The following is a 22,232-nucleotide window of genomic DNA, read 5'->3' as shown; positions in this document are numbered from 1 at the left end:
AAAATTACTCAACCATAACAAGTACGGTGAAAATCCCCAAAGTCCCCACACTTTATCACATGAGAAAGATTTCAATTGACAAGGGATTAAAACGACAAGAAAACTGAAAACTTCTTTTAGAGAACCTTAGGTGTCTGAGAATGCTAGTCTGAGAAATATTTCTATATGGCAGCTGCTCAGTGCAGGAGCTTTGTTTATCATGATTTTCCTATGTGATTCTTTTCTTACAGCTGTCAGCTTGGAGAGGTTTAGCTCGCAGAATGCCCCCTCATCATGTCTATGCTGTTTTGTGCTAATTGCCTGCTAAGCATTTTAATGTGTAAGAGTTGTTTACTAACATATTGTTACTTACTTTTCAAATTGTATGGTTCTCAGCTAAGTCTGGAGGATGAGTGACAAATGTCTTATGTTCTAGAAATTTATAATTCAACTGAAATGTAAAACACTGACCTATTTCTTCAGCCCCACCTGTTTGGTTTTGTCTGGTCTATTTGAGATAGATGTGGTTTCTAATTCCTAAAATGGTTCTCTGCAGATTGCTTGAGGTTGTTTGGGTACAACTTAGCAAGTCTTCAAATCAACAGGGAACTTTTACTCAGAAACCTTACCTCTTTTTAAAAGGTGATACGCAAATTGGTTTCCTGAAACCCACATTTCTTTTCTTAATGAACCTTATTTAAGTACCCTTACTGCCAAACGTAAAGCCATTCCACAAATAGAAGAGCTGTAATAGTTCTTACTCATCAGAGGTTTTGCATTCCACGATCTGTATATTGTGTTTTGTAAATAGAAAGCAGTTAATACCAGAATCATATCATCAGCACATTGTTGGTGACTCTCTCATAACTTCTTATTGTTGGCTCTTCTTTTGGTAGGCCAGCCTGTCTGGCTGCTGTTGAATTATTGTCTAATGTCTCCTTAGCCTCAGAATCTCAGATAAATGTAGGAGATATCAATCTCTAGCCAGTAGTCTGAAGAGTGCACGGTCTGGGGAATCTTGTTTTAAGTCTAGCTCAGAATTATCCAGTCTGTGAGACTGTATTAGTTATGTTTACAGTTGTATGACTGTAACGTGACTTCATGTCTCTACAGTACTATAGAATATTGTGGGGGATTCCCCCCAAATAGTAGATTTTTACCTTTTCAAAATTAGAAGAGATATTCTCCAATTTCTAGATCAAGAAGACAGGTTTTTGGGGTTTTTTTTCCCCATTGAAAACAGGGTAACAAGGATTTCAAGCAAGTGTAGTTTCTCAGTTATAGGAAAGAATTCCAAAGCTTTATGAAAGATTCCAGAAAATATTTAACTATAAAATATCTTAAATATCCTTTAAACTTTCAAATGTCATATTACTTAAGGAGCTTTATCACTTTTAATTCATCGCCTATTTTAGCTTTTACATCTTTTAGACATTATGTTGGATACTGGATATATAATAAAAAGATCTAATAACTGTCTTTGAGTTCATAATCTAGAAGGGGAGACACACAGGAGAATTATAATTTATAGCATAGTGTAATAAGAAGTGTATGGCCCTTTGAATTTTGAGAGCTAGTAGAATTTCAGATGGGTATAACCTAATGTCTTTGGAGGCAAAAAAGATGGGCAGATAAGAAAGTAAGTAGTCCCTGAGCAGGAGGTGTAGGGAGTTAGCTGGTTTCCTTTCTTTCAGTTGAGCAAACTCTAAAGTCTTCTCTTTCATTTTCTTCCCCTCTTCATTTTCTGTCTACTTCTATTGAAAAGTTTAGAGTTAATGTTCCTTCATTATTATAAAATTTGTTGCAGAATTTCATTTTTTCTATTAATACATTTAAAAATATTGCACTTTATTTCTATGTGAATATAAAATGAAGTGGCTTCTTCTGTGATATTTGGTTAACCTCATTTATGTTTCTATGAATACATTACTTAGATGATTATTGTTATTTTGGGTTTGGGTTTCAGAGTAGATGCTAAAAACATGCCAGATCTTTTGACATCTTTTTTGTTGTGGTGGTAGTTGTTACAAGGCTTGCATATTTGCCTTTGCATTGAGGCTGTCCACCTTCAACTGTAATTATTTTCCTTTTCGTGGGTCCTTTCTCTCTCCCCACCACAGGAGATTTAACAAATATTTTTTATGATGACATCAATTGACAATGCAGCTCATCTCATTTATTTATCATTAATGGAAGTCTGGATCTTAAAAGTCCAGCATATTTTATACATGTTGAGTTTGAGGTGACAGTGAGCTATTCCAATGAAAAAAGCCATTTAGCAATTGGAAACTTAAATACCAAATTACTGAGATGAGAAAGATTGTACTCCCCTTCATAGCAGGAGTCTTAGAATGAAAATTAGGTCTTGTCATTCCTCTGTTCTTTACCTTCCACTGATTGCCTAATTCAGTCAGAAAAAAGCTCAAGTCTTTAAAATGGTTTTTTCTGGCCTTACACAGTGTAGCCTCCTGTGATCTTTCAGAGCTTATCACCGTCCTCACTCCCCGGTTTTGGCTACACTAATCTTTCATGTTTCTCAAAAAGCATAGTTATGTGCTGGCCTTGAGGCCTTAAAGCTCGTCCCTCTGCCTCACCTCCTTCAAGTCTTTGCTTATATTCTCACCTTCTCAGTGAGACCTTTTCTAACTACTTAAAATTCTATTTAAAATTCTACTTAAAATTGCTATCCCTTCCCTTCCACACAGTCTCTATTTTCACCTGGTCTTTCTCTTCAACACTTATCACCTTCTAATAACTCCATAACTTACTTTTAAATTTTATGTATTGTCTCTCTCCCTCGCAATAGAATGAAACTCTGTGAGGACAGGGTTATTTTAAGATTTTGTCAGAGAGAGTGCACACAAGCAGGGAGAGCAGCAGGCAGAGGGAGAAGCAGGCTCCCGCTGAGCAGGGAGCACGATGTGGGACTCAAACCCAGGACCCTGGGATCATGACCTGAGCCGAAGGCAGACACTTAACTGACTGAGCCACCCAGGCATCCCAAGGACAGTGATTTTTATAAATTTTATTCACAGCTGTCTCCCCAGTACCTAAAACAGAGGCTGGCATATACTAGGAGATTGATAAATACTTATTGCTAAGTTAAGTTAGGGTTACCCACATTGAGATTTAAAGTTTTCTGACTAAAGTTACAGATTTTATTTTTATCTTTTTATCTTTCGACACCCCCAGCCCCCCACGTCGAGCTCTCTGCTCAGCGGGGAGTCTGCTCCCTCGGCCTCTCCCCCTGTTCATGCTCTCTGTCTGAAATAAGCAGATAAAATCTTTTTAAAAAATATAATCTATAAATACTTTTTTAAAAGATTTTATTTATGTATTTGACAGAGATTACAAATGCAGAGAGGCAGGTGTTGGGGTGGGGGGAGGGGAAGCAGGCTCCCTGCTGAGCAGAGAGCCAATGTGAGGCTTGATCCCAGGACCCTGAGATCATGATCTGAGCTGAAAGCAGAGGCTTAACCCACTGAGCCACCCAAGGCCCCCATAATCTATAAATGCTTGATTGAACAGAAGTTTAGTCACTTATTCACCAAGTTCTGTAATAGACACACAACAGGTGAGAGCTGATGGAAACTTTGTATATTATGTAAAGGAGGTTAAATGTCCTGTCTGCAGTGAGGATTTAGTGAAGGGTTTTAAGCAAAGATTGAGATGATTACATTTTTGATAGCCTACACTGGTGGCTCAGGGAGACCATCTGGAAAGTTATTTTAATAGTCCAGCAGGAGACAGTGAGAGGAGAATTTGAGAAAGGGATGGATTTTGGGAACAATTGGGAAATAAAAATTGACAAATTTTGGTGTCTGCTTGCATGCGGAGAAGAAGCTAGAATGATTCCAACATACTGAGAGAAGAAATTGATGAGGTGATATTAAGTTCATTTTTGGAAAGTTAAATTTGAAGTGCCTATGTGACATCTCGATAGAGATTCGTGGTGAAGAATTAGATTCAGGGCCTGAGACCCAGGAGGTCTGAGCTAGAGATAGAGTTTCAGGGATAATCAGTACAGAGATGTGTTTTGAAATCATGTTGAGTGAGTGGTTTAACCCCAGGATAATATATGTAGTCTGAAGGAAAAAGAGATGTAGAACGTTAAGACCATAAGGAATTCTGACTTCGAATAATTGGGCAAAAAGTACTAAGAATGAAGTAAGAAGAAAATGACGCTAATTGCAATCCCTCAGGTCATGACTTAAACATCACCTCTTCAGAGAAGGCTCGGGTGATCCCCCAATTAAAATTAGGTTTCCTCTGTTGCTTCTCTCTATGAACCATATTGTTTTTCTTTGTAACTTTTATCACAATTTAAAAGTATATGTTGGGGCACCTGGGTGGCTCAGTCAGTTAAACGTCTACCTTTGGCTCAGGTCATGATCCCAGGGTCGTGAGATCCAGCCTCACGTTGGGCCCCCTGCTCAATGGGGAGCCTGCTTCTCCCTCCCCCTGCTTGTGTGCACTCGCATGCACTTGCTTGCTCTCTCCCTCTCAAATGAATAAGTCTTCTAAAAAAGAAAAAGAATATATACAATGGACTACTATGCAGCCGTAAAAAAACCCAAATCTTGCTATGTTAAATTTGCAATGATGTGGAAGGAACTAGAGGGTATTATGGAAGCGAAGTAAGTCAGTCAGAGATCATATGATCTTTCTGACACGAGGAATTTGAGAGGCAGAGCTGGGGATCATGTGGGGAAGGGAAGAAAAAAATGAAACAAGATGGGACCAAACCATAAGAGACTCTTAATCTCAGGAAATAAACTGAAGGTTGCTGGAGGGGAGGGGGTTGGGAGGGATGGGGACGATGGGAGATGGACTTTGGAGAGGGTATGTGCTATGGTGATTACTGTGAAGTGTGTAAGACTGATGACTCACAGAGCTGTACCCCTGAAACAAATAATACATTATATGTTTATTTAAAAAAAAGAAAAAAATCAACAAAATTATACGTTATTTTTGTGTCTCATCAAGTTTATGTTTTGTACTCCATGAAGACAGGAACCTCTCTTTTGCTGTCCATTATTTCCTCAGTTTTTAGCACAGTGCCTGATGCATGATAGACATACAGATTCATTTATTTTCTAAGTGTTTGTTAAGGTGTGGGATCACAGAAGCCAGTGGATGACAATGTTTTAGAACATAACTATTTTAAATGCTGCTCCGAGTAATCCAATAAAATAATAATAATGTAAGTTAGCAGATATTGAGCAGTAAGAAATGAAGAAATGAGAAGTGCCCATTGTATTTATTGATGAGGAGGTTTGGAATGAGTTATCCCCTGAGTGAACACTGCCCCTGGAGCTGTTTCCAGTAGCCAGCTTCTCCGGAACTACAGTGTGCTCTTTACACACACTATTCAGTCCTCACGACAGATCTGAAGGTAGGTGAAGGTAATTATTATCCCTGTGTTACAGATGAGGAATTAGGTTTAAGGAGATTATACACTTTGCCCAAGAATAAGCAGGTAGTGGTTAATCCAGGACTTAAATAAACTTAAGGCCTTTCTGACCCCAAAGCCCATCTTTAATCACCATACTCCAATGGGGGACCCAGTTGATTCCTCATCAGGGAACTGATACCTTGAAAATGACATTTGAGCAGGAATGGTTTAGGTGCTGTTTATAGGACAGATTAGAAGTGAGAGTGACTGGAATTGAGAAACCAGATACATGGATCTTGCATCAATCCAGAATGAGGCATTTGGTTCCAACTGGAATTATAACTATGTCTGAGAATAAAGAAGGAGGGGAGAATCTAAGATCTCTTATTAAGGAAAAATTGACAGGACATAGATACCAGTTAGGAATAAGGAGGAAAAGGGACAAGTAAAAAGTAATTATAAGACTGCAATCCTAGGCAGTGGAGATTTCTGTGAACGCCACTTCAAATACGGGAAAAATTCAAATTGTGCCCTTTTGTTGCATGAAATAATAAATTTGTGATTAGAATTTTAGGTACTATTTATACACTGAGAAGGGAAATGACAGTCTTTGGTATTGAGAAAGGGCTAGTAACAGAGTAAATTTTCGAACTAGAGGAAAAAGATGTACTCCGATGTATTAATTAAAACCATGTGAGTGATTCTTAGATCTCAGCATTTTTTATAAGATACTTTATAAGCACAGCTGCCATTGCTGTGGTTTAATGATTTTATAATTTAAGGCAAAGCTAAAAGTTTTTCACATTTAACAAGAATTTTCTTTCCTTTTATAAGAGTAGATGGAATGAAAGAGAATGGAGGAGGTGTATTGTTTGGCACTAATTAAACACAAAAGGTAGTGATAAATATAAGGCCAGGAATAGGATTCTGAGGGCCATTAGGGATTCTGCAGAGACTAGTGGTTGATAGGGACAGGTCAGAAGGGATCTGTAAGTGCAGTCACTAACTGGCACAACATGTGAGAGAGAGAGACCTGGCTGACATGCTCAGGGAAATGACTTTGTGTTCTCTGGCATCTATACCAAGATCCTAACATAGACTAAACATTTGATCTTTGTCTCCTGACTACATAGACACGAGGTTAGGAGTATAGAATTCAAAGTTGGTAAGTATCAAATCTAGTTCATCGCTTTAACTTTAATTGTATATGTATTATTTATTTTCCTAACAATATAAAGTCCCAAACCTTATGAGTAAAAGTCATTTAAAGTTCTTTTCAAAGTATAACCCAAAATAAATGTAAAAATATAATTTCTCTGACTCCCAAATTATTCATTGTTTTTACACTTACATCTGAAAGTGATTTTTTTTCCTCTGAAAAAAATTTCAGTATCTACTTCATTATTCGAACAATATTTTCATCCTGATTGACCTTTATGATTTCATAGGGGCTTATTAATTTTGTTTCACAGATACAGAAAAGAAATGTAGAAATAATAACTAGCTGATGATTCTGTGCTTTTCTGTAGATGTGGTTGTTTCATGATGACTGTAATTAGCTATTCATTGAGAGAAAACTGTGTTTAGATATCTTCTAATGTAAAGGAGCTTCTTCCTCCCCTATGGTTAGAAAGTTGACCAGGGTGGATTTCTTACTGTTGGCCTTCCTTTTTAGGTGTGAAGTTTTTCAACATGAGTGGCCTTGGAGACAGTTCATCTGACCCTGCTAACCCAGACTCACATAAGAGGAAAGGATCGCCATGTGACACACTGGCATCAAGGTAGGAACACTCTTTTCCTAGTCTATATCTGGGAGAGCATCTTTATCATTTTCATTGACACTTTGGAGCCCTTGTTTCATCTACTCCAAGTTTCCTGGTCTTGAGTCCCTTAGACTTACCATGTTCTCTCGCTTCCCCAGGGCCTTTGCATATGCTGCTCCCTTACTCCAGCTTGCTCCCTCTAGATTTATAGTCAACATATAATCAACACCTATACGTTTTCCAGATGCCAGCTTAGACATTACGACCTTAAAAGAAACGTCCTCTTATTTCCATAACTATTATTTTAAATCTCCCTCATTCATGTATCTGTCTCACATGTATGTTTATAGCTCTGCTCCATAATTTCAAGTTTTTACTGATTCTTGTGATCATTTTATGAATCCCTGGCTTCTCCATAGCACACTTAGGCTGCCATTTGGTAAGGACCTTGTCTGTTCTTACCATGTTATCCCTGGTTCGTAGCATAGTATTTGTGAGTATAGTAAGTATAGTAAGGACACAGTAAATATTTTTCAAGTGTATGAATAAATCCATTGTACATCTTTAATTGCTGTCTTAGAACATTATGGTCTTAGTAGAACAAAGAAATATATTGTTGTAATATTAGGATTTTTAAAGAATGCCTATTTGTGAAATTAGATATTTGTATATTATAAGGGATATGATCACCTTAAATAGGCTAAAAGAGAGTAATTGCTAAGAAGATACTAACAAACACCAGATAGAGAAGGGACCTTAATCACATCAAAAGAGCAGCTTCCCACCTGAGAGGAGAAGAGTGGGGATCCATTCACCTTCTAGGATCTCCAGCAAGCTTTCTCGGCCTTTCACTATTTCCGATAATAGTGATAATTCTTTGTTGTAGATGCCATCCTGTATATTGTACAATGTTTAGCAATATCCCTGGCTTTCACACACTAGAGGCCAGTAGCATCTTTATGTCAGTTCTGATAACCAAAATGTCACCGCAAGTTGCGATTACCAAAAATTTCTTCAAACATTATCAAATGTTTGTCAGTATTTCCCAAGGATGGGGAAAGTAATATGGCTCCAGTTGATAATCACTGACCTTGAGAGTGAAGTAGCAGAAGACTCTTTTGTCACTGGATTACATGCTTCTTTCTTCCGGGGCTCAGGAGGAGAAAAGGATTTTAATAGGAGAGTGAGTGCCAGGGCTCCAGGCTGGAGAGAGAAGTTAATCAGTTCAGAGACCTCTTGTAGAGAGATCATAATCTAAGCACTCATAACCACAGGTAAGTCCAGATGCTCAGAGGAATGTTGATATCAAGATACAATGGAGCTCTGTGTTATCAGAGTTAATGTTCTTATGTAAAGTCAGTCCTTTTCAAAGGAAAACTTACGAATAAATAAAACTTTTTTAGATTTAATTTTTTGTTTGGGGGAATTTTTTTAATCTACAAAAGTAGAGAGACTAAGAGACTATTTATAGACATCACATAATTGTTCATATTTTACAGTATTATTAGTGTTATGTTAATATTTGCTTGAATAAAGACAGTAAAATGATTAATGATTAAATTATCTGTCTGCAACTAAATTCTCCATTTTTAATAATCATATAGATAAGGATTGGTAATAATGAATGTTTATAAATATATATTGTACCATACTGTATACTATATATACATATACTATAATATAATGTACTCTTTTCAGCATGTATCTTGAGCTATAAATACATATAGATTCAGTCCTGTCACTTTTTGATGAAATAGTGTATTATAGGAATGTACCCTGTTTGAAAAATCTATTTCTCTACGGAGAGACATTCCCTATAGATAAATAACCTTTTTGTTAGAAATTTTCGTCCTTACCGCTAGCACTGCAGCAAACATCCTCATACACATCTCCTACTTTACATGTAAGAGTTCTGTTAGGATCTGTGTACATTTTTATGTTAACTAGGTCACTACCACATTGCTCTTCAAAAAACAAGCATTGAGAGTTCTTTTTTCTCACATCCTTACCCACACTATTCTCTCCTCACTTTAACTCTTTGCCAATCTGATGAATGTGGGGTTACAGTTTTATGTATATTTAACCAACCACTAGTTAAATTGATCATGATTTTTCTTTTCCTCTTCTGTGAATTTCCTGGTTGTATCTTTTGCCCATATTCCTGCTAGGGTATTTATCCTTTTCCTTTTCATCTATAAGAGTTATTTTTAGGGGCAACTGGGTGGCTCAGTGGGTTAAAGCCTCTGCCTTCAGCTCGGGTCATATCTCGGGGTCTTGGGATCAAGCCCTGCATCGCATCAGGCTCTCTGCCCAGCAAGGAGCCTGCTTCCCTCTCCCTCTCTGCCTGCCTCTCTACCTCCTTGTGATCTCTGCCTGTCAAATAAATAAATAAAATCTTTTTTAAAAAAAGAGTTATTTTTAATTTTCTAGCGACTACTTTGTTTTGCTTATATTTGATGCAAGTATCTTCTCCCAGTCTGTTTAACTCTGTTTTTGAAATCTGTTGATGTATCTTGGAACCTTCAGTTTTCATGTGTCAAGCTCTTGGGGGATCTTGTTAAAGAATTTTTTCCCCTCTGCCTTAGGCCTTAACTGTATTTTTATGTATTTTCCCCTAAAACATATTTAGAGTTTTCATTAATCTGGAATTTATTTTTGTGTGTGATAGATACAGTTTTATTTTTTCCCATGTAGCTCATAAGTAATTATGACCCTATCCTTTCGATGCTTTTGTGCTGTTACCTTTATCATAGATCAAGTTCCCGAATAGATAGGGATCTGGTTCTGAACTTTCTTAAGACAATCACCTTGATCTCTGAAGGGGCAAGTCACTCTTCCTTTTCATTTTTCAGTATTGTTTTCCCTCTTCTTATCCCTTTAACTTTCAATTCAGATGTTTCTTCTGGAAAAAAAATACTCCTGGGATTTGGATTAGAATTTCATTTACTTTTATAGATTAAGTTGGGGGAGAAATGAGATTTTTATTTTCTAGACTCCAGATTCTAGAGTGTTCTTATTTATATATAAAGGCTGTTCACTTATTCAAGTCTTCCCTGTTCTTCAGTAACAGCTTATAAATTTCCCTTTTGAAAACCTACCTCATCTTTAGTTAGATGTATCCCAGTGTACTACCAAATGTTTATTGTTTTTAGAAATGGTTTTGTCTATTATACTTTCTAATTGGCAGTTTTTAATACCGAGGAATACTAATGATTTGGGATTATTGGTCTCGTGTGCATGTGCATCCAGTGTTCTGAACTTTCCTATTTGTTTAATGGCTTATCTGTAGGTCTTTGTTTTTTGTACATGTATAATCATGTTATTAAAAATATTAAAAATTTAATATATTTTTCTCTTAGATGTTTTAAAGACAATCCTTATATGTTTGTAAGAACAATCCTTACATTTGTATGTTTGCTTTCAAAATACTTGAAAACATTCCCTCCTTCAGTTTTATAAATGTGGGCCTTAGTTTCAATTGCTATTTTTGGTATGGTAAACCAAAACTTTGTGATTTTGAAGCTGATTGAGTTTTCCCATGAATACCACCTTGTCACGTTTCTTTTGGTTTTGTTATCACCTACTGACTCTTCATTAATCGTGAAGAGCATATGTTAGACTTCAGGTATTGCCAGCCCTGTCCACAGGAGCCCTGATAGAGTTTCTTAGTAGTTGTTTGGTGGGGTGAGATGTCTCGTATCGCCTCCTATTACCTCTTCTCCATTCCTTAACTCCACTGGAGAATGGAGATTAAAATGCTGGTCTCAGAATGGCAGGTAGCAGTGCCTTGTGCTTGTGTAACATTTCTAATTTAGCTCAACAGGTCTTTATTAAGTGCCTGCTATTCAGCCAGCATGGTGTGCATGTTATTACGGATGTTAAGTGAAGTGAGACAGGTTTTCTATCTTCAGGGAGCTTACAAATCTGGTCATGCCACGCATTCCTCTTCTGAAACCCTTCTAGGCTTCCTTTTACCCTGAAAATAAGTGTTCATAGCCAAAATGGTGATGATAGATAACATTTATTGAACTAATAGCCAGGAACTCTGCCAAGCGTTTTACATGTATCATCTTTTTTAATCCTCACACAATTCTGGGAGATAATTAATGTCATCATCCTTGTTTTGCGGATAAAGAAATTGAAGCTTAGAGAAGTTAAATTGCTTCTGAGTAACTTGCCCAGCATTACACAGCTAATAAATGACCAAGGAGGTTTGAACTTGTGCTTTTAAGCAACGCACTGTGCATACTCTTTATTTTGGTGTATGCGAGAGCCCTCATGATCTGGCCTGGACCTCATCTCTTGCCCTTTTGTTTCTTACTTATAGTTCAAGCATACTGAACTACCTATAGGTCCTTTAACTTGACATTTCCATTCCCAGTTTATAACTTTGAAAAAGCTCTGGGTGGGTTTATCTGCCTCCCCAACCCTGAAACCAACCCCTCTCTACCACTAGGTTTGGACTCGTCTTTCTCTAGGTTTAGGTGCTTTTTCTGTGAGCTTCTATAATGAAAGGTTTTAAAGATAAAGACAATACGATTGTTGTAGTTTTAAAATTTGATTTTGTTTTGGGATGTGTACTATTTTGTAGCATCTTGTTTTACATAGTTAAATACAGTTGATTGTCAACTTATTATGTTGTTATGGAAATGTTATTGCTTTTATAGTTTTTTTTATTATGAAAAGTAAGAGATATTTTAATTGTTGCCAATTATGAGGTTTTTAAAAAGCAACTGGTCTTTCCCTCTTTTCACCTCTTTTTTTCTGCCACTTTTCTACCATTATACCAGATGATTTTGATTGCTGCTTATAAAACAAAGAGCTATTTGTGTCCAGTCTTTCTTATTATGTTAATTTGATAATGGAAAAATTCATTTCAAAGTAATACTTCACTATCTTTGTATGTATTACATGAAGCAAGTTGCCTGATGATTTGGCTAATTAACCCAGAAGTAAAGACTGGAAAACAAAAGTGAACAATATTCATTCAGTACATTGGAATGAATATAAAGTGCTAGCTTTTTGCACTATTATCCTTTGTTCTTATTCCAAATTGATTTTATTTATTACATTTATGAGAACTTATAAATAGATGTTCTTTCTATTTTTAGAACAAAGTTTATACAAAAGACCTTGTTCTCTGTACCTTTGTCTCTCTATTGATTTTTTATTCTTCTTTTACTTTTTGGATGGAAACTCTTTTTGATAGGACCAACTAATGGTCAAATCATTATAAGAATCAAGAGTTCATCAGATTTCTTTCAGTAGCAAAAAAATTAAGACAGTTTATCAGATTTCCAAGTATAACTTATTTGAATCGTAGTATAGTCTCCACTGCTTAATTTATAATATTTAGAATGTAAAATAAATTCCAAATGCAACTTGTATATGTACCATCTGCTTCCTTTTAACATCTAACATTCATTCGCTATTTGAAATAATTGATGTATTTATATCATTGAGGAAATAACTTCTGTGATGGCAGTCATTCTTTTTACGTACTTTGGCCAGAATTGTTTTCTGTACTTCAGTATTTCGTAGTATCTGGTTTTCAGATGTGAATTTAGATTGTTTTCAAAATCTGACTTTATATTCCGGATAAGATTACAGATCTCTATAAGTATGTAAATATTAAGTACTTGAAGAGAGAAGGAAGTACGGTGATAGAAATGTACACTGACTGGTTTTTCTTTGTGTAACAGCACTGAAAAGAGGCGCAGGGAGCAAGAAAATAAATATTTAGAAGAGCTAGCTGAGTTACTGTCTGCCAACATCAGTGACATTGACAGTTTGAGTGTAAAGCCAGACAAATGCAAGATTTTGAAGAAGACAGTCGATCAGATACAGCTAATGAAGAGAATGGAACAAGGTAAACAAAACCAAACCCATAGCTGTGTGCTTTGTTATAAAGACCTTTATAATATGCAATTTTATTTTTTTATTATAAAGAAATTGCATTGAATCTCATAATCTTATTAAAGCATGTTTGTTTAGATGGTCTTTATTTTAGAAAGTGAATCTGAGAGGCTTCTTGTTATAACAACAAGGCTTATTAATTTAACATGAACACTTGTTGCCTTGGTTGGTTATGGAACCTGGTATCCTAGGGAATTGAGTTAAGACACATAAGTTGTGGTATCAGACGGGATGCTCTGGCATGGTGTTAAAAGACAATAGCTCACTTGTAAGAAAATCCCTCCATCTGAATAATAAGCCTGGGCTCTGAGTGTGGGAAACAGTGTTCTATGAGAACACCCTGATTTTTTTTATGATTTGTATTTGTACTTACTCATATTTACTCAGCACCCATACCACAAAACCCCTTACAAAGAACTAAAGTAGATACAAAAGCAGAGTACTTTGGAGTGAAATTCCCACACCTGGCCCCAAGGCATTCCCAAAGAACAAGTGATTTAATGCTAAAAATTTATGTAACATATGAGGAAGTAATCTACAGTAAGTAGGAACACATACAACAAATGGAATAGACCCAAAAGAACATCAGATGAAAAGCAATGTCAAAAGAGTATAAACAAATATATTTATGATGATTAAAGTGATAGGATTTTAAGATTTTATAAGTTGGAAAGTAGATCGTCTAGTGACAGCTGATTGAGCAGAGAGGAGAAGCTGGTATTTTTAAGTATGCAAAGGGGAGAGCCAGTAAGAGGCTACATGTCTCCTTGCTGCTTGGTCTCAAACCCTGACAGCCTGACTCATACTCCCTAAGTCAGAGGTGGGAGGACTCTTCTGGGGACACTGAGCAGTCCAAAGGAAGAGACGTATAGACACTGATCATTGGGAATGATCCGCACATGACCAAATCAGTTCTCTGCCTTGCCCCCTCTATTCACAGAGCTGCCAGTCAGCATTTTAGTACCTCACTTTTTAATATGAATAAAAATCCAGATATTTGAGGAAAGGCTGTAATCAAACAAAGAGAAAAAGAAAAGGCACAAATCAAGCCAGTAGAAAAAACGGGAACTTAGAGAAAGCAGAGACAATGCAGGGAGCAGAAAAAAACTTAAAACCATCCAACAGTCCCTCAGAGACAAAAAGGAAAATATTTCATGTATGAAATAATAATAAGATGCTATAAAATAAAACATTCACAACATCAAATAACCTTTGGTACTTAAAATCAAGATAGCCGAAATAAACTTTATCTCTTTACCTTGTTTTCTACTCTTTGCCTACTCACACCCTCTGCCTGATCATTTTGGGCACTCTCTGCCTCAAGTATTTGCACTTTCTGTTACTTTTGTCTGGAATGTTCTTTCCCATATATATATATACTCTCTTTCCCAGATATATACTTTCTCAGATATGTACATTCTCTCACCCCTTATATGTCTGTGTTCAAACATTTCTTCTCAATGAACTTGTCCGTAACTATCCTGTCTAATACATACACACCTCCACAGCTTCCTTGACTTATTTTCCCTCAGTGTTTTTTGCACCTAACATGTTACATGTGCTACATGTTCATTGTCCGCCTACTCCCACTAGAGCTTCATGAGGGCAGGGATTTTTGCTTGTTCATCACTGTGTCATCAATACCTAAAGCAGTTCCTGGCTACATAGTAGACTTTCAGTGAGTATCTGTTGAAAAATAGATAAAGGGTTGAAAAAGAATGTGAAGAAATCCCTTAGAAAGTAAAATAAAAAGATAAGCAGTGGAAAACCAAGAGAAAGATGAAAATGTATGGGATTAGTTCAGGAGATATAACATATGATTAATTCCAGAGAAAGAGAACAAACCAAATAGAAGGGAGGAAATTATAAGCATAGTAGTACAAAAGCAAAACAGCACACTTCTCAGAATTAGAGAGATGTGGGTTTCCAGATTGAAAGTACTCATATGGTGCCCAGCATAGTGAATAAAAAAGAGAAGGAAAAAAAAACAACTCACATCACTGCACAATTTTCAGACACGAGAGAGAAAAGAAATGAGAGAGAAAAAAATAGACAACACACTAGACTCAGAATGTGTCCAAATTTCTGAATAACAGTACTAAAAAATGAGAATTCTAAACCTGGAATTCTATGTGCATCCAAATGAAGTATGAGTGCAAAATAAAGACATTCTCAGACCTTCAGAGCCTGAATATTCAGCCAACATTTCAGAATTGAAAAGTTGGTTTTTTGTTTGTTTGTTTGTTTGTTTTGTTTTTTCAGAAATACCTAGTAAAACCAAGGTAGTAAACCAAGAAAGAAAGGCAATAGGATCTTAATCCAGGGAAACCATGGAATCTTAACAGAAGAAAGATAAAAGGAGACCCAGGATTACAGTTGTGCATCAGCCTAAAAACATAGCCAGTCCCAGTTGGAGCAGGTGGATGAGGGACTTAAGGAGGAATACTTCCATAGGAAAAAAAAAGGGGGGGGGGCAGAATATATGATGACTGACCAAACTGAGAGGAATTTTTCAACTCTTGGGGATAGTTTAGAGATGAGTTGTTCTAAAAAAGAAAAAAAAAAACACAAAATATAAGAAACATAAATTATAGCACACATCTGGCTCATTTGTGAAGTATATTTATATAGCCATAGTAACATAGATGTTAAATACTGATTGTTCTAAAAATTGTTGTAACTGTATTGGGAGGACGGAAGGATGGAGAAGTATGTATGTAGAAGGTGGGTGTAAGTAAGCTCAAGTCTTACTTTTCATGATAGCAGGTCAGTAATGTCTGTCGAGGACATAATTCAAGATACAGCAAATAAACATATTATTGAGAAATACAGAATGTATTAGTTAGGATATAGGCTAGGCTACTGTAACAAGAGACCAAAGTACAGTGGCTTTAACAAGATAATCTAGGTATGTGTCAGAGGTTGTAATTCCTTCTGTCTTTTCTGCTGTGCCCTTCCTAGTGTATTGCCATCACCTCTGTGGTCACACATGGCTCATCTGTCTATATCCCTGCTGACAGGAAGGGGGAAGAAGAAAATGGGAAGACACACTTCTTTCCTTTTAAGGATAAAACCCAGAAATTGCATGTCATTTCTGTCTACATTCCTTAAGCCAGAAAGTTGGTCCTGCAGCCACTCCTGCCTTAGGATTTACCTAAAACTTTAGATGTTTTGTTTTTCACACAGTTATTTAATTTACTTGAACTTGATAGTTTATGTTTTTCAGCAAACTAATGTTTAAAAACAAAAACATGTCTTAGTGTCATAAACATATAAATTAATGAAGGAAGTATGTCTTAGAACTAAATGAGAAATTTTTATACCTTAATATTAAAAAGATAAATAATCCAATTTAAAAATGGGCAAAGGCTCTGAATAGACTTTTCTCCAAAGACATATAAATGACGAACATGTTCAATATCATTAGCCATCAGAGAAACGCAAATCAAAACCACAATAAGATACTAGATGGCTATGATCAAAGAAACAGATTAACAGGTGTTGGTAAGGATGAGAGAAATTGGAACCCCCAAACGCTGCTTTTAAGAACGTAAAATAAAATTGTGGAGCCACTTTGGGAAACAGTCCAGTAGTCCCACAAAATGTTAAACATAGAGTTACCATATCGCTCAGCAATTCCATTTGTAGGTATAAACCTGAGACAAATGAAAACATATGTCTACATGAAAACTTGCACACAGATGTTCATAACATCATTATTCATAAAGAGCTGAAAAGTAGGAACAACTCCTATCTATCAGCTGATCAATGGATAAGTAAAGGGAGGTATACTTATGTAATGGAATATCATTTGGCAACAAAAAGGAATCAAGTACTGACAAATGCTTCAATATGGATGAACCTTGAAAACATGCTAAGCAAAAGAAGCCAGTCACAAAGAACCACACATTGTATGATTCCATTTATATAAAATGATCAGAATAGGCAAATCCATAGAAACAAAGTAGATTGGTGGTTGCCTAGGGCTTGGGAGTATCGGGAAAATGGAGAGTGAGTACTAAAGGGCACAAGGCTTCCTTTTTGGGTGATGAATATGTCCTAAAATTTATTGTGATGATAGTTGCTCAACTCTGTGAATATACTAAAAACCATTGAATTTTATGCTTTAAATACATGAATGGTATGCTATGTGAATTGTAGCTCAGTAAAGCTGTTATTATAAATACTTTAAGAGATGACATTTTATACCTATTAGAGTCACAAAACTAAAAAGAAAAAAAAAAGTGCCATCAGTTGCCAGTGAAGGTGCAGAGAAACAAAAACCCTTAAACCTTACTAGAGATACATTCTCTTTAGAGAGTAGTCTGTCAGACTTAGCCCTTTAAAAAAAAAAAAAAAAAAAAAAAAAAAAAAGATATTGTTTATTTGAGAGAGAGTTAAATGCAAGAAAGCACAAGTGGTTGGGAAAACAGAGGGAGAGGGAGAAGCAGGCTCCCCACTGAACGAGGAACCCAGTGCTGGCTCGATCCCAGGACCCTGGGATCATGACCTGAGCTGAAGGCAGACACTTAACCAACCGAGCCACCCAGGTGGCCCAAGCTTAATGATGTCAAAAATGCACAGACCCTATATGATCCAGCAACTTCACTTTTATTTACCTTAAAGAAGCTGCCACACATGTAGAAAAAAGGAAATACTGAAAATAGTTTATTACGGCACTGTATGTGGTGGTCAAAGGACTGTCAGGGGTGGACTAGGAAGTCTAACTGTGAGTTGTTCATATGATATAATACCATATCCCAGTTCAAATGAATGGATTAAATCTTCATCAGTGTGCTTAAATCTCAAACATAATAGTGAATGGCAAAAGTAAGTAGGAAAAGTATATTTATGTAAACTTTAAAACACAAAACTAATATATTATTCAGGAATTCATACATGTGTACTTAAGTAATAAAAACAGGCTTAGAAATTATTACTCTGACCTGAGAATACAGATTAGTTCTGAAAAGGGATAAAGGAGGAACGGTGGCAGAACGTTAGTTCTATGGGCAGCATTTTATTTTTTTAAAAAGGAAGGACCTGAAGCAAATGTTAACATCTGTGAAAAACGAACGGTGGATATGTGAACGTATGCTATGTCATTTTCTGTATTTTTTGGAATATATGAAATAGTTCATATTTTAAAGTGAAAAAATGAGTCTCTATATTCAATAATACCACATTTGGTTTTTGGCTGACTAACTAACTAGTTTGACAGATTGGAAACTTATTTAAGGATGGTGCTGCTTTAAGATGATGGATGGCTTTTTCAACATCACTGCACAAAAGAATTTCAGATCATTTAGCAGTTACGGATTTATCAATCGGATCACATGAATGTGAAAGGTTAGCTAATTCATGCAGGCTCACTAAAGGAAAAAGCATTTGTTCACTCTTTATTCAGTGGCAATTGATCAAATCAGAAAAGGATGAAGAAAAATGGAGAAAACCGTCATTCTACTACAATTTAGCATTTCTTAAAAACTTTAAGTGTAGACTTTCTAAACAGGCTATATATTTATACCATTTTTCCCATTGTTGGAATACTGGACTTAATAGGTTGGAATTCAAATTCTCCTACTGCCACTTTAATAGTTACATGATTTGCGACACGTTACTCAGCCTTTGTGACCCTCAATTTTGTCATCCATAAAATGAGTATAATTAAGATTAAATAATACTCTTAATAAATATCACATAGGTAATAGACAAATGTTATTTGAATCTTAAACCAGGTGAATCTATGTCTTCACAGACTTGCCATCATGGAAATGCACCTTTTTGGATTTGTGACTTTTTGTTTCTTTATTGTAGAGAAATCCACAACTGATGATGAAGTGCAGAAGTCAGACATCTCGTCCAGCAGTCAGGGAGTGATAGAAAAGGAATCCCTGGGACCTCTTCTGTTGGAGGTAGCTGTTTTCACTGAGTCACAAAGTGGTCAGAGTCTTTGGTCTAAGCCAGTTTGGCTTTTTCTTTATCTTTTATGTCTTACTTCCAATTAATAAATTAGAAAACAAAGTAAGTTTTAAAAAACCTTTAATAATTACTTTATTTTGTAACCTATTTTGACAGTTGTGGCTATTTCAGGATAAATGTGAATGATGAATATGAGGACTTTCATGAAGGCCTTCCATGTAGTCAGATGGAAAACTGAAGTCTAGGGGATGGCTTTGCCATTTGTTTCTGGGGTGGTTGGACTCGTGGGTATAAAAAACATAGAGTCATTTAGCTCGCGAGTGCTATTTGCATGTCTACAAGAGAATTTCACTTTTGAGTAAGGTATGCCTCACTTTATTGCAGTAGTTTAGTTTAGTTTCCTGACTAAAATTTTTAATTGTTTATGTAAACACTGTGAGAAAACTTACTATTTTAACAATCCTTACCAAACTTTTAAAGTGAAGAACTTTTAAACTTGAATTATTTTGTAATTACTGTGTAATTTTCTCCTCAGCTTTCCCTACCTAATCCTCACTCCCTCTGTTCTCAAGGCAGATGTTTTGTTTCCAGGCAGGCTCATCACCTTAAGTGCTCCCTCTCATACATGAATGTTTAAGGACATATGTGTATGGACACACTCGTTCCCCACAGCTTATGCCTTTCTGTCTGTAGGCCTAGTTTCCTTTGTACACCTATATATAGGTGTGTATGTGTATAAATCATATATAAATAAATGTGAATATATATATATACACATATACACACACATATATATATTTTTTTAATTTTTTATTTTTTATAAACATATATTTTTATCCCCAGGGGTACAGGTCTGTGAATCACCAGGTTTACACACTTCACAGCACTCACCAAAGCACATATCCTCCCCAATGTCCGTAACCCCACCCCCTTCTCCCAACCCCCCTCCCCCCAGCAACCCTCAGTTTGTTTTGTGAGATTAAGAGTTGGGAGGGAGACAAACCATAAGTGACTCTTAATCTTACACATATATTTTTAATCTATTTTGTGTATGCAGTAAATTTTCCTTTTCTTGTCCTACTTGAAGGCCCCCCTTTCTGGTGAAGTCTTTCTTACAATTCAGACTTACACAGATCTCTTTGTTTTCTAGCTCCCTGATGCATTTTTCTCTATTATCCCGACTAAATCCTCTTTTTTTAAAACATCCATAATTCCCTCTGCCAACACTGCTAATGTGAGAATATTCTGAGAATTCAGTTCTTGCTTTTCTACCCCCAGAAATTTCTTGTTTCTTGCTCTTTGCTTTACCTTTCATCTCTGTGGATATGAGACCTAAATACATACCTCTTGGTCTAACCTCTTCACATACTCTGTTCCTATATCTTTAACAGGCTACTGAATATTTTTTGCTCTCCTAATAGCAGTTCCCCCTCAAAATCTAAATTGTTCATTTTCCCTCCATGTGACACAAGCACTGTATTACTTACAGTATTGGTCTTAATGATTTTTTTTTTTAGGGAATGGGCTCATATTTTATAGAACTGTAACATATAAAAGACATAGGCCATTGAAACTGGATAGAAATAACTACCACCTGAGTACGTGCACGCACATATAACTGGGAGAGGGGAGCTAGCCACATGTGATAGCATCTGATAGTTTTTATTCTGTTCTTTTCATAACTTACTAAGTCGATTGCATGACACATGACCTTATTTTGGCAACAGTATTGTAACAAGTATAGTAAAAATGTTAATGGTAGAATCTAGATGGTCAACATTCCAGATGTTCACTACAGAATTCTTTCAACTGCTGTGTTTTAAAATTTTAAAATATAATCTCTTAGAGGAAAATATGTTAAGGAAAGAAAAACACTTTTGGTTCATTTTCAACTTCCATCTCTTTGCCCTGCTGGGTACCTGTAACTGGCCCACTGCTTGGTTACCCTTGGCCTTTCTAGAGAACCTGATCTGTCAGCATTTACTGCCTATCTTCTCTCTCCTACAGGATGTTGGTAGGCTAGACTTTTCAAAACTTCTAGTTTTCCTGTGTGGGTTCTGCCTTCTCAGTGCCCTAAAATTTAAAACTAGCCTCGGGACTCCTTTCAATTCATTAAATATTATATTGTTTTCTACATATAATGCCTTTTGAGATACTAATAAGTATAAGGTGTACAGGTTCTTGAGATTTCTGGGCTTCCTGTAGGAAAATAGCTATTATTTAAATCCTAGCTTCATCCCAGGTTCTTGAGAAACCACAGAGATCAACATGGACAGCAAGCAGGTTATCAACAGCCCGAACACAGCACGACTGGAGACAGAGCGTATTACTGCCGCTACTTTACTTTATATAAACATTAGTTATTGCTGTGTGAGCAAAATCTACAACACTTTAGCACGAAGAGAAAATGACAGGAAAATGTCCACTCAAAGCTACTATAAAAAGAAAATAAAGTAGGAATTATTTCTTTTAGCTGATGAAATTATTACCCTGAAAACCACTGTGGGGGCACCTGGGTGGCTCAGTGGGTTAAAGCCTCTGCCTTCAGCTCAGGTCATGATCCCAGGGTCCTGGGATTGAGCCCCACATTGTGGTCTCTGCTAGATAGGGAGCCTGCTTCCCTTCCTCTCTCTGCCTCTCTCTGCCTACTTGTGATCTCTCTCTCTCTGTCAAATAAATAAATAAAATCTTAAAAAAACAAACAAACAAACAAACAAAGCACTGTGAATCCAAGGAAAGCTGTGGCTCAGAGTTGCACATGAGTTAGGTATCATGGGACAAGCAGTTTCAAATAGGAAAAGGCACATCAAATTAGAAATTCTAAAACCTCGGAATAGAAATGTATTTAGGTTCTTGACTTCAGGGAGCTAATAGTATTTTTATTAATGAGCCACAGATATGTGAAACAGATGCAAAATAGAATTACTAACTTTTACAGACTTCATTGCCTCCATCAGCACCTTTTTCTGTGCTGCCTTCTGTGCCCCCAATCTCATCTTCATGGCCTTAAACTTTGTATAGAGTCTAACCCAGGGCAGCCAGGAGAGGTGGTGAAAAGCCACCGTGACTCTCCTTGGGTTCATTCAGACTGCAGTCTAGAGCTGCACCATTCAGTAAAATAGCCGCTAGCCACACTTGGCTGTTCAAAGTTAAATAAAATGAGAAATTCAGTGCTTCAGCCTCGCCAGCCACATTTAACCTGCTCAGTGCCCACATGTGGTTGGTGACTACTGTACTGGACACACAGATATAGAACT

The 22,232-nt window shown here is 36.4% G+C and overlaps 1 protein-coding gene across 6 annotated transcripts in view; it reads left to right on the top strand.

Moving 5' to 3' along the window:
• Positions 1-22,232, top strand: part of NCOA1 (nuclear receptor coactivator 1) — a 237,361-nt gene that overhangs the window by 139,396 nt on the left and 75,733 nt on the right. For all 6 annotated transcript variants that reach the window (XM_059132487.1, XM_059132484.1, XM_059132485.1 and 3 more), the window contains 3 exons: positions 7,050-7,155; positions 12,840-13,006; positions 18,871-18,968. In XM_059132487.1, coding sequence (XP_058988470.1) covers positions 7,067-7,155; positions 12,840-13,006; positions 18,871-18,968 — 354 coding nt within the window. In that variant the 5' untranslated portion in view covers positions 7,050-7,066. Of the gene's footprint in view, positions 1-7,049; positions 7,156-12,839; positions 13,007-18,870; positions 18,969-22,232 lie in introns of those variants that run through there.

This window comes from Mustela lutreola, chromosome 9 (assembly GCF_030435805.1).
Source record: "Mustela lutreola isolate mMusLut2 chromosome 9, mMusLut2.pri, whole genome shotgun sequence".
Taxonomy (NCBI): domain Eukaryota; kingdom Metazoa; phylum Chordata; class Mammalia; order Carnivora; family Mustelidae; genus Mustela; species Mustela lutreola.
This window is presented reverse-complemented; position numbering and strand designations above follow the sequence as displayed.